This window comes from Apis florea, unplaced genomic scaffold (assembly GCF_048593485.1).
Source record: "Apis florea isolate Af1SG1 unplaced genomic scaffold, ASM4859348v1 contig_2293_pilon, whole genome shotgun sequence".
In the NCBI taxonomy this organism is placed as follows: Eukaryota; Metazoa; Arthropoda; class Insecta; order Hymenoptera; family Apidae; genus Apis; species Apis florea.
The window spans coordinates 4,235,109-4,253,357 of NW_028256554.1; the positions used below are offsets into that span (position 1 = coordinate 4,235,109).

Sequence of the window (18,249 nt, forward strand, 5' to 3'; positions counted from 1 at the left end):
ATTCTAATGAGACGAGCGGAAACCACGTAACAAACGTGTTGACGACGTTTAAACGCTTCGCCCTCGCATTGTTACTTTCGTAACACGACGGCATATAAAAGGCGCTGCGTGCGGGTTCTTTATCCCCTAACTTTTAAATTTTAATTTATCTATTAAAGAATAACCGATCATTTTTCTCGAATCTCAATTGCCCGAATTTCGATTACTCGAAAGATTATTCGTTATTCAACTTCGAAGATTGAAAAGGGAAAGAGAAAAAAGAAATTCTAATAAAAATACGAAACGCGAGACGATAATACACGATTTCGTATGGAAGAGTTTGTTAACTTTCACCGAGTCGAGAAGAAAAAATCTCGACGGCGTCTTCCGATGACGGTTCGCGACAAAAGATATCTCGAATCACGTTGTCAAGAGTTATTTTTGCGAGAAGAGAGGATGATTCCTCCGTCACACTCGTTGAACAGCCCCTCGGGTTACCCATTGAAACGAGAACACCCTGGACACCCCCTCCCTACCCTCGACAATGGAAAGCGCGAGAGAGATTGATCTTCTCTCCTGCGTGTACGTGTATGCGTGTCCGCAGACAAAACCTCAAACGTCCTTTAACGAGCCCTTAAGAAGAAGGTAGAATCTGAATTCGATCGGGAGGGGCGCTCCTCGAACGTAACGCCCTCGATGGAGTCGAGACGATCGTCGGCTACGAAATCCAGCTGGATTTCAGGTATAACGTGTGTCCTCGACAATAATAATAACGCATCGAGCCCGTACACATCGGTTTTCATCGGGTCCTCCTCCTCGTTGGACACGCAGTCGAAACGTAGTTATATTTATAAGTTAAGAATAAGCTGTGAGACGGAGAAAGATGGTGTGAAGCATAGAAAAAGGAAGATAATGAGGAAAAGAGAGAGAGAGAGAGAGATCGCTTCCAGGTCGCAGACGTTACGGAATTCCTCTCGACATCAATAGAGCATCGTGCACAAAGGGTGGGCCATTATTGTCGGGGCACTTCATAGGAGACCCCAGGTACAATATGAACTCTCGAGCCTTGGTGGAGGCATAAGTTACACCTGGTAGCTCCTCAATAACACATTACTTCCCCGGCAAAGAACGTAGTAATGGCTTCGTCGTGGATTCGTCGTACCACTCGAACTCGCCCCTTCGTTCTCCCTCCCTGCCGCGTTTTGTTGAAGAACTGAAAGCATCTTTTTGTGGTATTTTTCCTTAGAGCTTAGAGCCTCTCCCAACCCATGAGAAACCCATGAGAATATAATTGGCGTATGGGGGTCCATCGATCCTCCCCTTCCTTCTTTCCGATTCCTGTAAATATCGAAAATATTCGAAAAAGTCAGAACGAGGATAATAAAAAAAAGAAAAAAGGTAAAAAAGAATATTAATTAATTGTTAAGAATTCGAGTTCGTTTCGAGTATCACGTTTTCACGCGGTGTGAAAACTTTCGTAAATGTAAAAAAATTGGGAAGAACACACAACTGTGTGTGTACAGATATATACATACCCATACCCGTACTTCTCGCGTTATTAAACCTCACGGAAGTGGGTCGACTTGGTAAATCAAGCACAATGGCCGTCTCCTGCCAACGGCATACCCGTCCTACGATATACCCGTCTATATACTGCATTTTTACTCGCTTTGGAAGTTTTAGAAAGTGCAGGAGAGACACGTGAAGTTTTCAGGATCTCGGCAATGCAATATGTGCAATATACTCGGACGTCCACTCGGGATTTCCACGGGTGTGCATAGCTTGGCAATGCAGCGCGCATGATATTCCGTGCTCACGCTACGTTTATCCACTTTTGCCTCTTCCTTCACTGAACAACCACTTTCTGGTATTGTCTTACAACCTGTTTCGAGCGGGGGAAATAACATCGTCGACACCCTTTTTCCTCCTCGAAAAAACTGCTCGTTGACGAATGGGAAACGAGGCGAAACGATTTTATTAAAATCAAACGTTCTTAATTTTTCAAAAAATCTAATCCGGAAGTTAGAACGAATTTTTTTCTTCGGAAACAACAATTTTATCTCGTCTTACTAATATTTCGCCAAGGAATATTTTTTATGTAACGAAAGAAACAATTAACTATTTTCGAGCGAAACAAAGATGCGGTTTTCCTCTGTCGAGTCACGTATAAGACGTAAGCGACTTCAGACCCGTATATCCTTGCACGCGTCCCCTGCATGAAGACATTCCGTGCGCACACTTTAACCTTCCGGCAATTTAAGTTTGCTATTCCTTGGCAACCGCCGCGTCCGCGCTTGACAAAAGATTTTAATTAGATAACAAACTGCTACGGTACGTTAACGGAGCGTGATAATTCGTAATAGAATAGAAGGAAATTTCTCTCCACTTGTTGAAAACTTCACTTCATTACTTCTAATCGTATATTCATAATACGTTACAACGCGAATAACTAATATTGCTTATCATTATTCTACAGAATAAGATAGAACAAAATCTTTTTTTTTAATTGAAGCAGTGAAATTCGTATATATTCGTGTGTAGAAAAGAGAAAAATTTCACCCAAAACGAAGATCCCGAGATATCAATCGTATCAACGGCTGTGCACAACTGCGGAAAAACGTGAAATCGTGCGTGGCCATGAACGTCAGTATGAATAATTGTTATTACCCCCGGAGTGGAGAGAAAACCGCGAGACAAAACCGGAAGTGCGCTCGAGTAAAGTGGATAAGCGTAATGGTGCGTTATGCACACAGAGGGAACACGCACTGGCGCGTCGTCAAAAGGAGTACGTTATAAACTCTGTGAAAGGGGAAAAGAAGCGTGACAAAACGGCTAAAAAGTCCAGAAGAATGTTGCGTTTCGTCCGTGCCGTCTCTCTCTCTCTCTCTCTTCGCGATGATGTCGCGAACCTACTCACTTTACCCGTTGCGATCTCAGATTGCAACAGGAATCGAATTCTCTGTGAGAAGACGAAAATGGATTATTTCTTGAAAATAAGTGTAGCGTAAAAGAAACGATTTCGATCGATTCGATTTCAAGTTTCATATATTAATTTACAAAAGTGAAAATTGTTTGGAATAGAAAGGAAATGATTTATATTCATTTCTGTCCGAAGGATGAAAATATATAAACGACGTTTTGCTAATTCTCGTCGTGATTTGACCTGGAGATTGACACTTGTCTCTCAAGATTGACATCTGTAACTGGATCGAGGTATTAATAGCGAACACAGGCTAGAAATAATCGGATTATTGGTAATTAACGGCCATGATAAATTTATTCGGGCCATTTTTCACACAAACTTCGACAACGTTCGATAATTTTATTATCATTATTTGCAATTAGTTTCCTGTCTGCTTCTACGTTTCATTCTTCTTATTTTATTTATCGTGAAAAATCGATCGACTCAAATGGAATTATGGAAATGTTGAAAAATTGTCTTAATTCTATAACTGCCGAATAATCTAATTAGATTTATAATATTCACGTTTTATCTCTCATCTCAAAAGTTTAAGATAGAAATATCGATAGCTTCTTGTGAGGAAGAATTTTCGATTAACCTGGGAAGGGAGTGAATTTAAAAAAGGGAAGATGATAAAAATATTAAAAATTCGTAATTTTTAATATTAGGTAGGTAACATTTATTAAAAAGTTAAAGAGGTATTTGATTCTGTCAGTTCGATGTTTGGAAACGAGAGGAGTGAAAAACCAGCCCGGGAACCCGGAATTTCGCGAAATGTTTTTGGTCAGATTTAATTAACCTGTGACACGCTGAGGGGCGGCAGGAAAAGGGGGCTTAATTTCGTCAGTTATGAGCACTAATGAAACTGTAGTTTGTGTTTCGACGTCACGCCATTGTTCCCGGTATGGCCTGAGGCCACTAAAAAGGGCCAAGGTAGGCCCATTGTCCTACGAATACGTGCTAGTGTGCCCTTAGGCTTTCCAAGTTGCTCGAAAACAATACAATCCTGTAAAATACGAGGTAAAAAAAAAAAAAAAGAAAAAAGAAAGGAAAGAAAAAAAGAAAGGAAGAAAGAAAAAAGCGTGATAAGCGTATAACTGCGGAGAAAATATATTTCCACCTGTTAACGCAACGTTGAGATAATAATATTTCTCAATTTCTCACAAATCGTCGTAATACGTGCTCACGCAATTATTATACATAAAATGAAACGGACGATTATTAAAAAAACGTGTGTATGAATTATCGTAAAAGATAATTGAGAGATGCGTATATAATTGTACGAATTAAAATGTAAAAAAAAAAAAGAAAAATACAATTCGACGAATCTGTAACTTATCCGGTGAATATAACCGTTAAGCTAAAACAAATATTTAAACAAATCCCAACAGAACAGAAGCTTTTCCAGTTTCTAGTTGCCTCGAATCAACGTGTACTAAACTGAGTAAACAACTGTCGTTTCTACACTTAATGAACCCGAAAAAGATTTAAAATTCGATAAATAAACACGCGTAGCTTCCTAAAAGAAGACGATATTCAATTATGAGTCTCTCTCTCTCTCTTCGGTGGTATTTTTTAAAACATCGGTGTTAATTCGTTACGACAATGCATCAAAGAAAAGCGTCGATTTTACGTTTATGCATTAACAAGAGTTTAAAATTTCACGGAGAAACGTGAATAAGTGAGTTGAAAGAATTCCGTATTACCTAAACGCGTCCCCTGATCTAATCTCCTTGCCATCTCTAATACCGGTATTATCTCTTCTCCAGTCTCGAAGGAAAACGAGGAGAGAAAAAGAAATTGAAAAAAAGGCACGTTCCTTGAGTTACTATACTTGTATGTATGTATGTGTGTGTGTGTGTATATATATATATATATCTGACCATACGTTACATAAGGAAACGCCATCTTGCACATTGGATCTCGATTGGATGCGCCAGCAGTTCGGTCCAGACAGGATTTTCTGAAAAGAATCTGCAATCGAAGGGACGATATCGTGTATCGCATTGAACGTTGGCTTTGCAATAGGATTGCAGCTAAAATAATCTATCACGATAGCTCTGACCTTTCCACAATACATGCTAACCAGTCCACATATCGAATTCTTACGAACGATTGCGCTTGATTCCGCGTTACAAACGGTGAAATGAATCGCTGCGAAATTTCCTTTCGTCCGTGCCACGGAATTACGTGTCACGATTAATGGCTCGAAAAAAGGAAAATGTAAAGTTATTCCTACAATTAATTAATATCGCACACGATCAAATTATATATTATTCGAAAATTATGAGAAAGAATTATAGAGGTGTTAAAACCGCTATCGATTTTTGCGTGAAAAAAAATTTCCAACTTCCGATTAATTTCGTTCGAATTCGAGGGAAAAGTTGTCACTTTTTTTTTTTTTTTGACACTGAAACGAGCCAGAATCTGTCGCGCAAACCAAACTCTGAGCAAGCAATTTTCCAAAAAGCTTCCGTTCGAAACGTAGGGCGATCTCGGTCAATGCATTCGGAAAGTCTGATCGATGGAGGAGCGTGACCGGACTGTGCTGACACGTGCAAGCAACTGTGCAGTAATATCGTGTAAAGCCTTCGAGTATACATGGAAGGATGATGGTGAACAGGTGAACAGGTTCGGTTTGCGAAGAGAGACGACCCAAGGGAAAATCGGTGTCTCGAGAGGGTTCATCCAATGATCATACGGAAGATCGAGCTTAGAGCTGGCCGTGGTGTTAATTGCTGATCAAAGAGACCAGGCTTCCATGTTCCTCCCTATTCACCTCGCGTATCTCGATATCTCTTCCTTCCAGATTTACACGAAGGGCAAAGGGTGCTACGATCAAACAATGCTGAATCCGAAACTGTGTGGATTTACTCGTTTTTCAAACTAATTCTAATTCTCTAACGAAATATATGGTTTTTCTTTTTAAAGAAATTAATCGAATCGTGTATTGAAAGTGTCAAACATTTGACGTCAAGGAATGAGTTTGTTTGTAAATTATTCGATAACAGGGATGATTATTTTGATTTGTTTCATTTAATCTTATCTCAGTCATTGCTCGTGCCATTTCTCACTCGTTGATTTATCTCATGAGCGGAATATTGTTAATATATTAGCTATTTTCATTTAGCTATAATTTCTATAAATTATAGAGTCGAACGATCGTAAATTAAATCGAAGACTCCCATTAATATTTAATTAATATGTATATTTGGATGTGTACTTTTCCCCGTCAATTATTTGTCAATTTTATAAAAATATTCTTAATTATGAATGACCCTGTAATTATTAATCAAACTGATATTGGCAATAAATGGCAGAAAATTAAGCTCTCGCAATCTTGTATATTAATCGATCGAAAATTTAACATGACAGAATAATCTCCGTTATAAGATAGTTGCGTACGATTGTAAACCTCGATACATAGTTCGCGTTTCTATCTCGTCACTGTCAATATCACGTCAATTCGAATAAAATATTCGATCGTTGGACGTATTCAAACAATATCTCAAACAATATTACACGCAGAAATCTTGTCTCTGTAAATCACAATTCGATTACAAATCGTGAAAATCGTAAAATTCGAATATTACAAGTTTCTAAATAATTAATAAATTCTAAATAATTGATCTTAGAATATATCTTTAAACGTTTTACTTTGTCCTCCCGTTGATCAATATCGATGAAAATTATTTCTTCTTTGATTATAAAATAGAATATAAAGAGAATAGCGGGGGAGGGAGATTGCTGTAAAATTGAATAAACAAACGTTTGATGAACAGAGTTGGTATGTGTGCCAGTAACAGGAAACGGTGACTCGTATGTATGTATAGCTCGTTCTCAATTTAATTTCAACATGTCAAACAAAAATGGTCATCGCTCCTGGTGAACGCACTGCAAACAAACAGATTTATAAATGGAATTTGGAAACAAAATTTAATCTATTATTTTTCAAAAAAATTCTATATAGATATATCATTCGTTACTCGATAACGAAAGTATATAATAATTAAAAAGAAAAACTTTACAAATATAAATTCACGTTAATAATTAAATTTAAAGCAAATTCTCGTTTTTAAAATTATATCTTCAAATTGTATATTTAAAGTTGAAACGAAATTTGGAAAATATCCCTAGAAATACTATACGGAACATAGTTTCAAATGTTAAGCATCATTCCATTGAACCAAATTTCATAATGGTAATAAATCGTGTAGGCTGCGATCAATAACCACTATTCTGCGGAATGAGAGTGGTTGCTCGATCAACCACGAAATTTGATTATCTAAACTATCTCGTGAGGTATACCTGAATTAGTTTGGATAATCGAAATTCTATTCCACTATTTACACGCGCTTAATTATTAAATTACGACAAAACCATCGAGTAATGCATAAAATTCATCAAACAAAATTTATCTCCTGACGTAACGCGTTCTCGAAATATAAGATAAAAATACAACAACAATACTATCTATTACACCAGTTTCAAAAACTTTCACCTCACCGATTATGCACCGATAAAATCGATTAAATTATTCGATTGTTATTAAAAGGAAGTCGATACGCGAGGGAAGAAAGATGGAAGAACAAGAGTAAAGAAGAAAAAAATAGTCGAATTGAAAAAAAAGGAAAAAAAAAAGAAAAGAAAAATGGAAGAATATAAGGAAGATAATGGTGGCGCTGGTCGAAGAGGAATGGTGGTGGTAGGACGCAAGGCTGGTGGCGGGAAGGAAATCTAGAGGAATGGGAGATATGGCCGTGACCGCGTGGAATGCATGGAATGCGGCCCGTCATGCCGGGGCAAAGCCACGGCAACCTACCGTCCTTTCGGTCCACTTCGATCCTTGTTTCTTCCTCTTTACATCCAACACGTCCACCTAAAATTGCGTATCAATTTGCCGCAATACCACGATTATGCGTGCTTACGAATCTTCGAATAAATTTTCGTTCCTCGATCCATCCGATCTTTCTATCTTTCTGTTTCATCGACGTGTGACTTGTTTCATAATGATACTCGATACTTACTTTCATCATTTTCATTTTGATGATGAATATTCGAAAATATGAAAAGCGGTGGAAGGATGTCGTAAAATTCGTGAAATTGCAATAACCCGTATTCGATAATCGTTGGAAATTCAAAAGGGTTGTAAGTTGCGTAACGATATTTGGATGAGAGGTGAATTGTGATTAGACAGGTGTGTTATAAAAACGTGTATCGTTTCGACTTACCATATTTGGACAATCGAGTAAATTGCGAAGCTCGATGATTGGCCAGGAAAATCAATCGAGGTATCCTGCACCTGCCTCTTTATGGGTTACCGGTCAAAAAACACGCCCGAGGGCATCGAACAACCTTCTTCTCTTTATTGAATACTATCTTGCACGGTAAATTGCACGTTCAAGATTTTGAAAGAGAAATTTTGCCTCGTGCTTGCGAAGTTAACACGATCGAAGCCAACATAGCAACATAGAGACAAAGTGATTTGATTTTATTTTTGATTTCTCGATTTTTCACGCGCCGCAATGAATATCGAGCAAATTTTCAATCATATTCAATTTATAGAGATTATAAGATACTTGAGTTTATTTGCAAACTTCGTTCAGCAGTTTCTTCAAAGTTTGTGTCACGCAAATATATAATATTACTTTCCACGTAATTTCGAAACTTCTGTTTATCGTGCTCACAGCTAATCTCTCTAATCCAAACTGAAAAACTTAAACTTTGAACGTATATAAAACAAAAAAATACACGTCTTTTCTCGTTAAAATTTTAACCGCCGAAACATAACATAAAAACCCTCAAATTCTTCATCTTTTTTTCACGTCCTAAACGATAGGACTCAATAACCCGTATCGTTTCCATTAAACCGCATCTAAATTCCAGCGCGAAGAAAAGGAAAAATACCAGCAAACGATTCGACGGGATTCACACGGTCGAAGAGAGAAGAAAGAAAGAAAGAAAGAGATCCAACAGTGGCACGACATTGAATTTAATCGTTGGCCAACGTCGCAACGATTAGATTGAAAGAAACCCGGATCTAATTGTCAGAGAGGTCCCCAATGGTTCCTCCGAGAACCAAGTGGAGAAGAAGGTGGAGAATGAAAATAAAGAGGATGATTTCATCGCGTTTAAATTCGTATAACCGCCAAACCTTCCACAGGGCGGCAATTCTCGTATTTTTTCGTTTGTCGGCAACGGATTCGACCGCTCTTGCACCGCCTACAACTGGAAATAAATTTTTCTCATTGATGAACGCAAAGTCCCGCCACGAATCATCGATCTTCCCTGGGCGAAAGCTCCACACCGAATAACTCCAAGTTGAAAGCCCGGCTACTGCCTTTCGAGGCAGTTTTATTTCGAGCCGGCTAACTGTCACGATCTGGGCTAATCGAAAGAGATTCAACAGGATAAATTGACCTGGATTTATTCCCACGCTGGTAGTTGGCGATATATAGCTTTCCCATGACGATACACACACACACACATACTCTCTCTATTTCTTTCTTTCTTCGATATACACAGGCTGTGTACTCTGATTGCACCACGCATTTGCCGATTAAGTGCACCGGCCGAGAAATTTTCGATAATTCGTTCTTCGCACCTGCGTTTCGATCGAGACTGCGAGTGAGACGGTGAATTAATTTTATGTATCTTTTTGAATAGCTTGCAGAGAGAGAAAGAGAGAGAAAGAGGAGGAATTGATTCGAAATATTAATTTGTTACTTCCTGTAATGGATTGAAATAACATAGGCATGAAAAAAAAAAAAAAGGAAAAGAAAGAAATGAAAAATTATATACCATTTATGAAAAATTGATTGTATGAAAAATCGATCTGTGTATGAAGTAGCAATATAAAAAATTAAATCGATTAAATTTTAATCCAAACAAACATTTGACGATTTTATCGATCGGTAAATATATAATAATTCGATCGAAAAAGTATATTTATTCTGCAATCGCAATCGTTGGATGCAAGAAGATTATTTTATATCTTTAGAAAAATAATATGTTGCAAATTCACCATGATGAATTTAGGGTATCTATAAAAAGAAAGAATTAAATATTTTTCAAAAAGCCTTCTAGGACTCTTCTTGCATCCAACGATACAATTTTTTCTTCGATACTAATAACCAACGAATAAACGTATAAAATACGAGAAGATATTTTGAAACAAAAAGTGATGCCACGATTCGTCAAATTCGATATCCGGATTCCTGGCGTGGAAGAAAAGATATACGCGTAGCCGAGTATAAAGTGGCACATTTCGAGGACACGCGCATCGTGCATAGAATCGCGCGAGTACGAGAGGAAACGAAAGAAAGGAAAAGGAGAGAAAAGAGTAGGAGGAGGGCATTGGAGCGTAGCACAATATCTTAGCCGCAACTTTGTCCCCACGAGGGAACAAGCTACCCGTCATTATGGCAAAAAAGTTAAAGCGTCCGTATCTACACAGTGACAATGTAGTTAAGCACTCGTGATGAGAATCACGACTCGCTATCCTCAGCCGAGGAGCATCTCCTGGGTGAATACAAAATACACGCCACGTTCTTTACGAGCCACCTCTTTCTCCCGTATGGCAATATTTATTTTTGCTCGTGAAACGCGCAACCGCGATTAAACTTTCACCATAACGAAGCTTTTGCCGCGTTGGTTTGGACGAGCTCGCGTTGCCAGCGTTTTCATTCTTCACGCACGTGTGCTCGAATCGAGGAGAACGATCGATGCGCCAAATTCTTTTTCATGCTCTTTTCTTACTTTTTCCTTTCTTTCTTCTCCATCGTTGTTGTCTATCGGCGAAGTAATTGGAAGAATTAGAATTAGATTCAGTTTAGTTAATTCGAACTATTGATGATTGAAAAATATTCGGAATAAATGAATTATTTAACGCGTCTTATTTTTCGTTCACAGCAGATGATGTAATAATAATTGAATTAAGTAAATTTAATGGAAATTTCATTTCGAGCTCTATTATTGCTTTTCTCGCTAATCGATAAAAATTTTTCTTACTTTAATTATTCCTTACTTTTTATTCTTGTCACCTTAACCTCCTGAACTTGATTTCTACTAACCTTACTTTTTTCTGAAGGCAGAACAAACAAGCCGTGACAAGCAAAATTTTTCCTTTCGAATCATAAGTTGTAACAATACCGTTGTGTCAATGTTTTAAAAACTGTTTAAATAAAAACGTTTATCACAGTTAGTTAATTTTTCTTATTAGCGCACGAGAAACAGGGAGGAGCAAACCACGCAATTGCGTAATCTCGAGATCGTCATTACGAAGGCATCCGCGTATAATATTCTAAATAGGAAACGATTCCATCGTTTCGTTTCGATGCTTTATCTTTTTTTCTTCTTGCCTCTCTGCCTACGCGCGCGGCTATACAATGCACGAATGTGCAACGCGTTCGTTGCTATTTGCAGTGCGCACTAGCTCTCTGCGGAGGTTGCAGGCCAACTTACGAGATGGCGTGGCCCGACAGCAATTATAGCGTTGGCCGCGTTTCGTTAATTGAAATATTTCAAAGCTGGCGCATAAGCACACGCGACCTGGAAGCGTACACAAATCATCAAATTAGTCACGGGAACCAATCAGAGGAGCAGAAAATAAGTGGCGCTTGCTTTCTACTCTTCTTCTTTTTTTATCAATTAAATCATTCTTGCAATTTCTTTTTCCCTCCGAATAAACTTCACGATTTTCTACGGTGGAAAGAAAACACGTTCCATTCCTTCTTTCATCCACCACTTATAATACACAGAAAGCAAAAAACAGGTGTCGAAATTGATCATAAACGTATTACAGTCGAATTATTCGAAGCGCAAAAGGATTAATATACCTAAAGGAAGGCATTCGATTATCGCGTCGTGTACCGTTCGGTCAACCGCAATCCGACTCCAATTAATCTCAATCACGCGAAACGAGGCAACGATTTTCGGTTCGAGCGTTCTTCTCGCGAGGGAAACGTCAGAAAACAGTTGAGCGAAAGAGAAGGCGGGGCGGGGTGGATGGACGCCGACAAAACGAGAAATGAAAATGTCGAGGGAAAGAGGAATCTCGGTGAGCGCGGCGCGGTGGTAGATCTTTTTGTAGGATCCTCGGCAATGGCCGTGGTATGCCGTATATAACGAAACGCCCTTACGGAGGGAGGGAGGGATGGAAGGAGAGTGACCAGGCAGGCAGTGGAAGGTGGAAAAGCGAGGAGGGTGAAGGAGGGAGGCGAGGCGTATACAGCTTTCCGCCCAGGCCACAGTGCAAATGCAGGCCTTGAATGTGTAATAAGCACTCACGTCGCAACCCTTGGCCAGACCAGCGGCCTCGTGTCTGCGTTTAGAAAGGTCCTGGCCACGCATACGCAGAGTCGCACGCGTGGATGGTGCACGCGTTCAATGCTCGACTCGTGCTGGCTCGTTCGAAATCGACGCAAGTTTGATCGCGACAACGAAGACGACGACGACGACGACGACGGTGGCGGCGACGATGTCGTTGGTTGCCTGGCAGGCAAACACGCGTATCGGCGAGACGCGAGCTTATGACTGATGAGGGTGAAAATGGGGTGGAAACAGGGTGAAATGGCAGGCGGAAGGGGCAAGGCTATCGCTCTCTTTTCCAAAGCTCGTGAAAGCCGTGCGTATTAATGCGCCACGTTGACGGTCTGCTCAACGAGAACCGCCTAAAAAGAGGGTATTGTGCGATCAGGAATGAGTACCTACCCTTTTCTACCTTCTTTTTTTTTACATTTCGTCTTAACTCGGGGGTTGACCGTTTGAGGGAGAGCTTTGCTTTGAATGATTTCGAAATCGTTATGTGATTTTAAACGAAATAGATTCTCTACGGGGAAGAATTTCTACTTTTCCTTATCCTTTCGTTACGCGAACAATGATTAATCTTTTGTCACTAAAATTATAATCTCTTTTGTATCATAATTGTCTTTCGTTCGTTTTAGAGATAATTCATACTGGCAAAGAATTAAACAAATAATAATCGTAAATTTTTATATTTAAGGTTTTCTCTCGAGGATTTTAGGAATTCCTGGCGATTTTCTCTATTTCTCCCTTTCCCATTGTTCTACGGTAGTTTTTTCGTTATATCTTTTGTCGGATTTATCGTCTATTCGTTGGACGAAGATCGGTTTCGAAATAAAAGAAAAGTTTTTAGCGTTTGTAACCATCGTACTCTCTTTTGATCTCAAACAGAGAATGGTTTCTGCTTTGAACAAGTTGCTAGATGATGGTGCTTTTGTAGTGTAAAAAGTCTTTCGTGGAGGGTACATTTTTTTTTTTTTTCACGTTGTTCCTTATTGCGCAGAGGAGTTAATTAGAAAACGAATTAAAAATGCTGAAATTACTTTTGACAAGGAAAAATTCATTTGATACCAAGAGAGTGACAAATTATATTGCCATAGTATCGATTACATTTAACACGCCACATCGAAGCCGCGATCGTTTTACACGCACAGATCGTGCGTGATAAACAAAAAATAAATACAAGATTAAAGAATAATATTATTTTTAACGTATATATTTCGGGTTGGGAACACGATGCCATGATATGATCGAGAAAAAAATGCACGTTCTATCACCAGAATAATGAAGGTAAACGATACGTATCGACATAAAAACTGATAGATAAACAAATAGATAATATTACAATTTAACAAATAAATGTTTTTGATTGTTTAAAGATAATTATTCAGAATTTTTGTACTTTTGCTTTGTTACTGAACTTTATTATTGATCGAAATTGTTCGAAAAATCTCTAAGGGAAAAAAGGAACACTCCTCTGGGAACAACACTCAATTATTGGACACTTCTACCGAGGTATCGTTAAACAAGACATCTATATGCTGCTCCTTGAAGTGATAGCGAAGAACAACACTCCATTCCCGAACTCGCCACCAATTTCTAACTACTTCGTAAGAAACCTCGTTAACGAATTTATTTGCTATGACTTTATCAAGTTGCCAGTCTTCCTTTTAGTTTTCAACAACACTCGTGTTAAGGCTGTAACGTTAAGAATTGCTTACTTTTCAAACAGCAAAATTTCAATTTTCCAATTAAAGAAAAAAAATCTAATGTAAGAATAAAAATTGTATTGTATTGATTAATCGCAATATGAATCGTTGCTCGATCGTAAAAATTCCTTATATCCGCGCGATTGTTGTTATTTCTCAAAACAACGTAACGAATAAATATACAGTTTCTCCCGCGCCGATTGAAACTGATTTCTCTTGCGAATTCCACGCGAGCCAAGCATCGGATAACACGCATCGAGAGACGGGATCAAATTTGCAGTCACTGGCCACTGACAACCGATGCTACGCAGTTATCAAATCCCGCATACACGCGTGATTGATCTACGTGATCTTCGTTAAAATTCTAGTTGACCTATCCTGACGGGGGTGGAGAGTTGGAAAAATAAAAGGGGAGGGGAAAAAAAATCGACAAAAGTTCGGATTGAATTGTTTTTATTCCTTTGCGCTACCCCCTCCCCCCTTTTTCTGCTCGATTCGAGAACGATTCGAAAATAATGGAGGGGAGAATCGCACACGATACGAAAAGGAGTCGAAATTGTCGAAATTTGCGCGTTACGTTACGTTTAAACTATTTATAATTGTATATAATACGTAATGCAAGTATTAATATCACATCCCCGCGCGGAATTCGCAATTATTTTCGAGAAAGTTTCACTTTGAACATTACGCGAGGATTTCAATCATTCGGAGAGCGCCATTTCTCATCCTTTCAGAGTAGTCCTAAAAGGATCAGGTGATAAATGTACCCCATAAATATATGTAACTTACTGATGATTTGCACTTATAGAAGCGAGCAAGTGCCTTCGGTATTGTATTTAAAGCGTTTCCCAAACTCTCTTGCCCGTTCCCGTAAAATCATATTTACAATCATATTTTGTTCATAAAATAGCCGACGTGTTGTTTGCAAATCATTTTGCAAAAATGATGCTCTGTTGAAACTTTTAAATAAATAATTTTTCTAACATATTCTACTTTGTACAAACGATTGAATAATAAGTCATCATCATGCGGCAGTTTATATAAATGAAACATTTTCGAAAGAATCTGTAGAACGTTACGAAAACAATATGCCAACAAATAAAGAGAAACGCATATCCGTCAACGAAATTCTCGTCACTCGATACAACCTTCGATTACTTACCTCTTTCGCAGAAACCGCACAACAAAATACGGAAACGATCGTAAAATATAGAACGAAGCGTCGCGTTAAACGGCCGCGCAAACTCCCGGCCCCGATCACTTTCGTTTCATGGCCTGTCGTCGGCCATGAAATAAAATTTGCGGTCGACTCGATCCCCAGAGTCGCCAAAAACGCGAATATCAAACACGCGCCGTATTCTAACCGCAGACACGAAGAATACGCGGCGTCACACTAGCACCATGCTCTCACATTCGGTTCCCATTTCGAATATCCGGCTTAGGCAAGTGGCGACCGCAGCCTCTGCTATAATATCGGATGCGCCACTACCATCCTCATTTTCCACTCTTTCCCCTCCCTTTTCCTGCTCCTCTTCGCCCCCTTCTCACCCCCTTCTCTTTCCCTGCTCTTCTTCCCTCTTCTCTTTTTCTCTCCATCCATCTTATCCTTCGCTGTTATTATCCTATCTTTCTCTTTTTATCCCTTTCTTGATACACTTCTCTCTAATATTCATCCTCTTTTTCTCTCTCTTTTTGTATACATTTTTTTGACATTTCCTTTTTTTTCCCAACATCATCTTCCTCTTTTTCTTTTTCCTTATTTCTTTTCCAGTTTCGTTTTATTACCTTTTTCTTTTTCTTTCTATATATTTCAACTTCACCGCGTCTCTTCCTTTTTTATTCTTCGATATATTCACCCTTCTCCATTCTCCATTTTCGTATCATCGCGTCTCCCTTCTTTCCACGTGTTCCTCGTACACACAACGATACTCGTCCGACATATGTAAAGTTCCTCCGCGTAGTTTATTTTCCGTATCGACCCCGCTTCCGGTAGCGTCCTCCTCGAGCCCTGTCGTATGGATTACACTCGACGTCCGTTTCTTCCTCTCCTCCTTCTCCCTTACGCTCGAAACGTTACGTGAAACAGCATGCCTCTTCTCTTCCTCCCTCCTCCTCCAGCTCTTCTCTCGTGCGATCGTCATCGGAAATTTTGTACGGACGACGACATGCACGACGTTTTACGAATCTCGAACAATCGAGAGACTCCTTTGTGGAGAAATGGCGGTAAACTCGTCGTCTTGCACAATTTCTGGATGCGACGTGTGAATGATAAATGTTTTGGTTTCCCTGCTGCGCTATGGGAGGCAACGTCGATGTTTTCGAAAACTTTTTCCCCACCACGAGATAACTTTCTTTGACGCGTTGCAAGAGTAATTTCGGGCCGGATATTTAAAAAAAAAAAAAATTATCACGGACGAAAAGACGCTCGAATCGAAAAGTCGGACGTAAAATTAACGGCGCCGCCATTTTTAGAGGGATTAAACGAAAGACCACTCGAACAAACGCGAAGTTGTCATTTCGAAGCTTGATTAAGTGCATCGATTATAGTTTGAAATTCACCTTTGATGTAGACTGGAGAATAGAGGACTAGAAGAGTGAATTGGCGAATTAATTGAAATTCTTTGATGCAATATCAATTACTTGATACCGATTCGATTCCAATCTAGGTCAATCCACTTTGTAAATGGTTTTAAATGTATTTTAAATATTATAATATACGAGCGAAGGAACTCGTTCACTTTTACTCGTAAAGTTGTATCAACTTTTCCTTTCTTCTTTTTCTTTCTACGTTTTTGTTTTTCAGGCGGAGGAGTTAAACACCATTGTCGGCAATGCTTTTCGTATGGCATACGTGGCGCAGCTTCAGCGCCAACCGATCCTTCAAGATGTGATCTCACCGCAATCGCCACCCTACCGAAAGGACAAACAAGAGAATCGATCTTCGTGGGTATGTAAATTTCTGTATCTCGTATCGCGCGATTTCGCTTTCTCTTAATTTTCATTCTATCGATAACGTACACAGAGAAATCGTTCTGCCTTCTATAAATTCTAATACCGCGTGAACGTTTAATTAAAAAAAAAAAAAAAAAAAACAGGAATCTCTACGAGCAAAAAATTTCGTTAAAATTAACAATGGAAAAGATAGAAACGATAGATAGAAAAATCGATGAATGTGATGTTTAACGATTAACACAAAGATTGTGTGTTTTTTTGACACATCGAGTCAAGTGCAAGGAAAAATAAAGTAGAGAGGCGACATATAACGCGGTCTCATGAGAGCATCAGTCTCCAGTAGAGGTGTCCCATTTACAGGCCGCGTTAATTATAAATTCGAGCCAAGTCTCTCGGCTCCATCGTGTTTCCACGTAAACGGTCAGTTCGTCGCGGTCTTTCCTCTCGTTCTCCCCACGCAATCGTCCTGGGAATCGTAAGATTCTGCCGATAAACTATTCATCGTTTACCGCCAAATTCAAGCTTCCGTAAGAGCGATACCTGTGTCAAAATTGGCGAATAAAACTCGAAAACTGGCCGCCGATATATCCGACATTTACCGTCTAACAGGTTAAACATTCAGCACGATTCCCCGCCGTTTTATTTCCTCGTATTTTCTTCCACGTTGCTTACGTTACCCGTTTCCTCAAGCTATTTTCGAAAACGTTTATACAATTGTCGAATAAAGTTTAGTCGAATCACAAAATGACAAATGTTATTTAACTTTAACGTAGAAATATTTTTATCGCTTCAAATTTATTTATCCAAATTTTTAAAATTCTAATTTTACTCTTACGTATGATTAAATATTTACTTTGACGAGTTTATATAACTTTACATCGCTAAACAGTATACAATTTTATACTTTTTATCTTTAAACGGCTATTCTCTATCTTGTAATCGAAGGTCAGTTCCACAGGAATTTCTCACAATTTAGTTGCATTATTTTTCCTTTTTTCCGCAGAACAAATCGCTGGCTGGCGACAGCTCGATCGCCGGCGCGGGAGGTGTTTGCAGGAATTCGTCTTCGAATTCGTGGCTAAAAAGTCGGACGTCGCCCACGTCCAGAACTGGAAGCGGCTCGTCTGCGGCGGACATGAACGTACAGCTCGGCAGCGCAGGCTCGCCCACGCTGCGACTCGCTAGCGTGAAGGTGAGCTCACGCCTTCTCTTCCCCGAGTATACATATTTTCGCTCAATGGCTTTTTCAACGAAACGAGCGACGTTATTTCACGCCGTTATTCGCCACGCTGTTCTCGAGCCAGCCTCGAGAATAGAAACGTTGTCGTTGAACAGATTGAATGG

General features: G+C 39.2%; 1 protein-coding gene and 1 long non-coding RNA gene across 8 annotated transcripts in view; one reads left to right on the forward strand and one right to left on the reverse strand.

Annotated features, from left to right (window-relative positions):
• The window catches only part of LOC100868372 (EGFR adapter protein), a 197,305-nt gene that overhangs the window by 173,407 nt on the left and 5,649 nt on the right, over nt 1-18,249 (forward strand). For all 7 annotated transcript variants that reach the window (XM_003694543.4, XM_086904055.1, XM_012487880.3 and 4 more), the window contains 2 exons: nt 16,757-16,900; nt 17,909-18,097. In XM_003694543.4, the coding sequence (XP_003694591.2) occupies nt 16,757-16,900; nt 17,909-18,097 (333 nt within the window). The remainder of the gene's footprint in view (nt 1-16,756; nt 16,901-17,908; nt 18,098-18,249) is intronic.
• On the reverse strand, nt 10,490-11,453 carry LOC147658255 (uncharacterized). Its single transcript, XR_015290909.1, has 2 exons — nt 11,014-11,453; nt 10,490-10,731 (listed from the first exon to the last, which is right to left on the reverse strand). It is a non-coding gene; the product is annotated as an uncharacterized LOC147658255 (long non-coding RNA).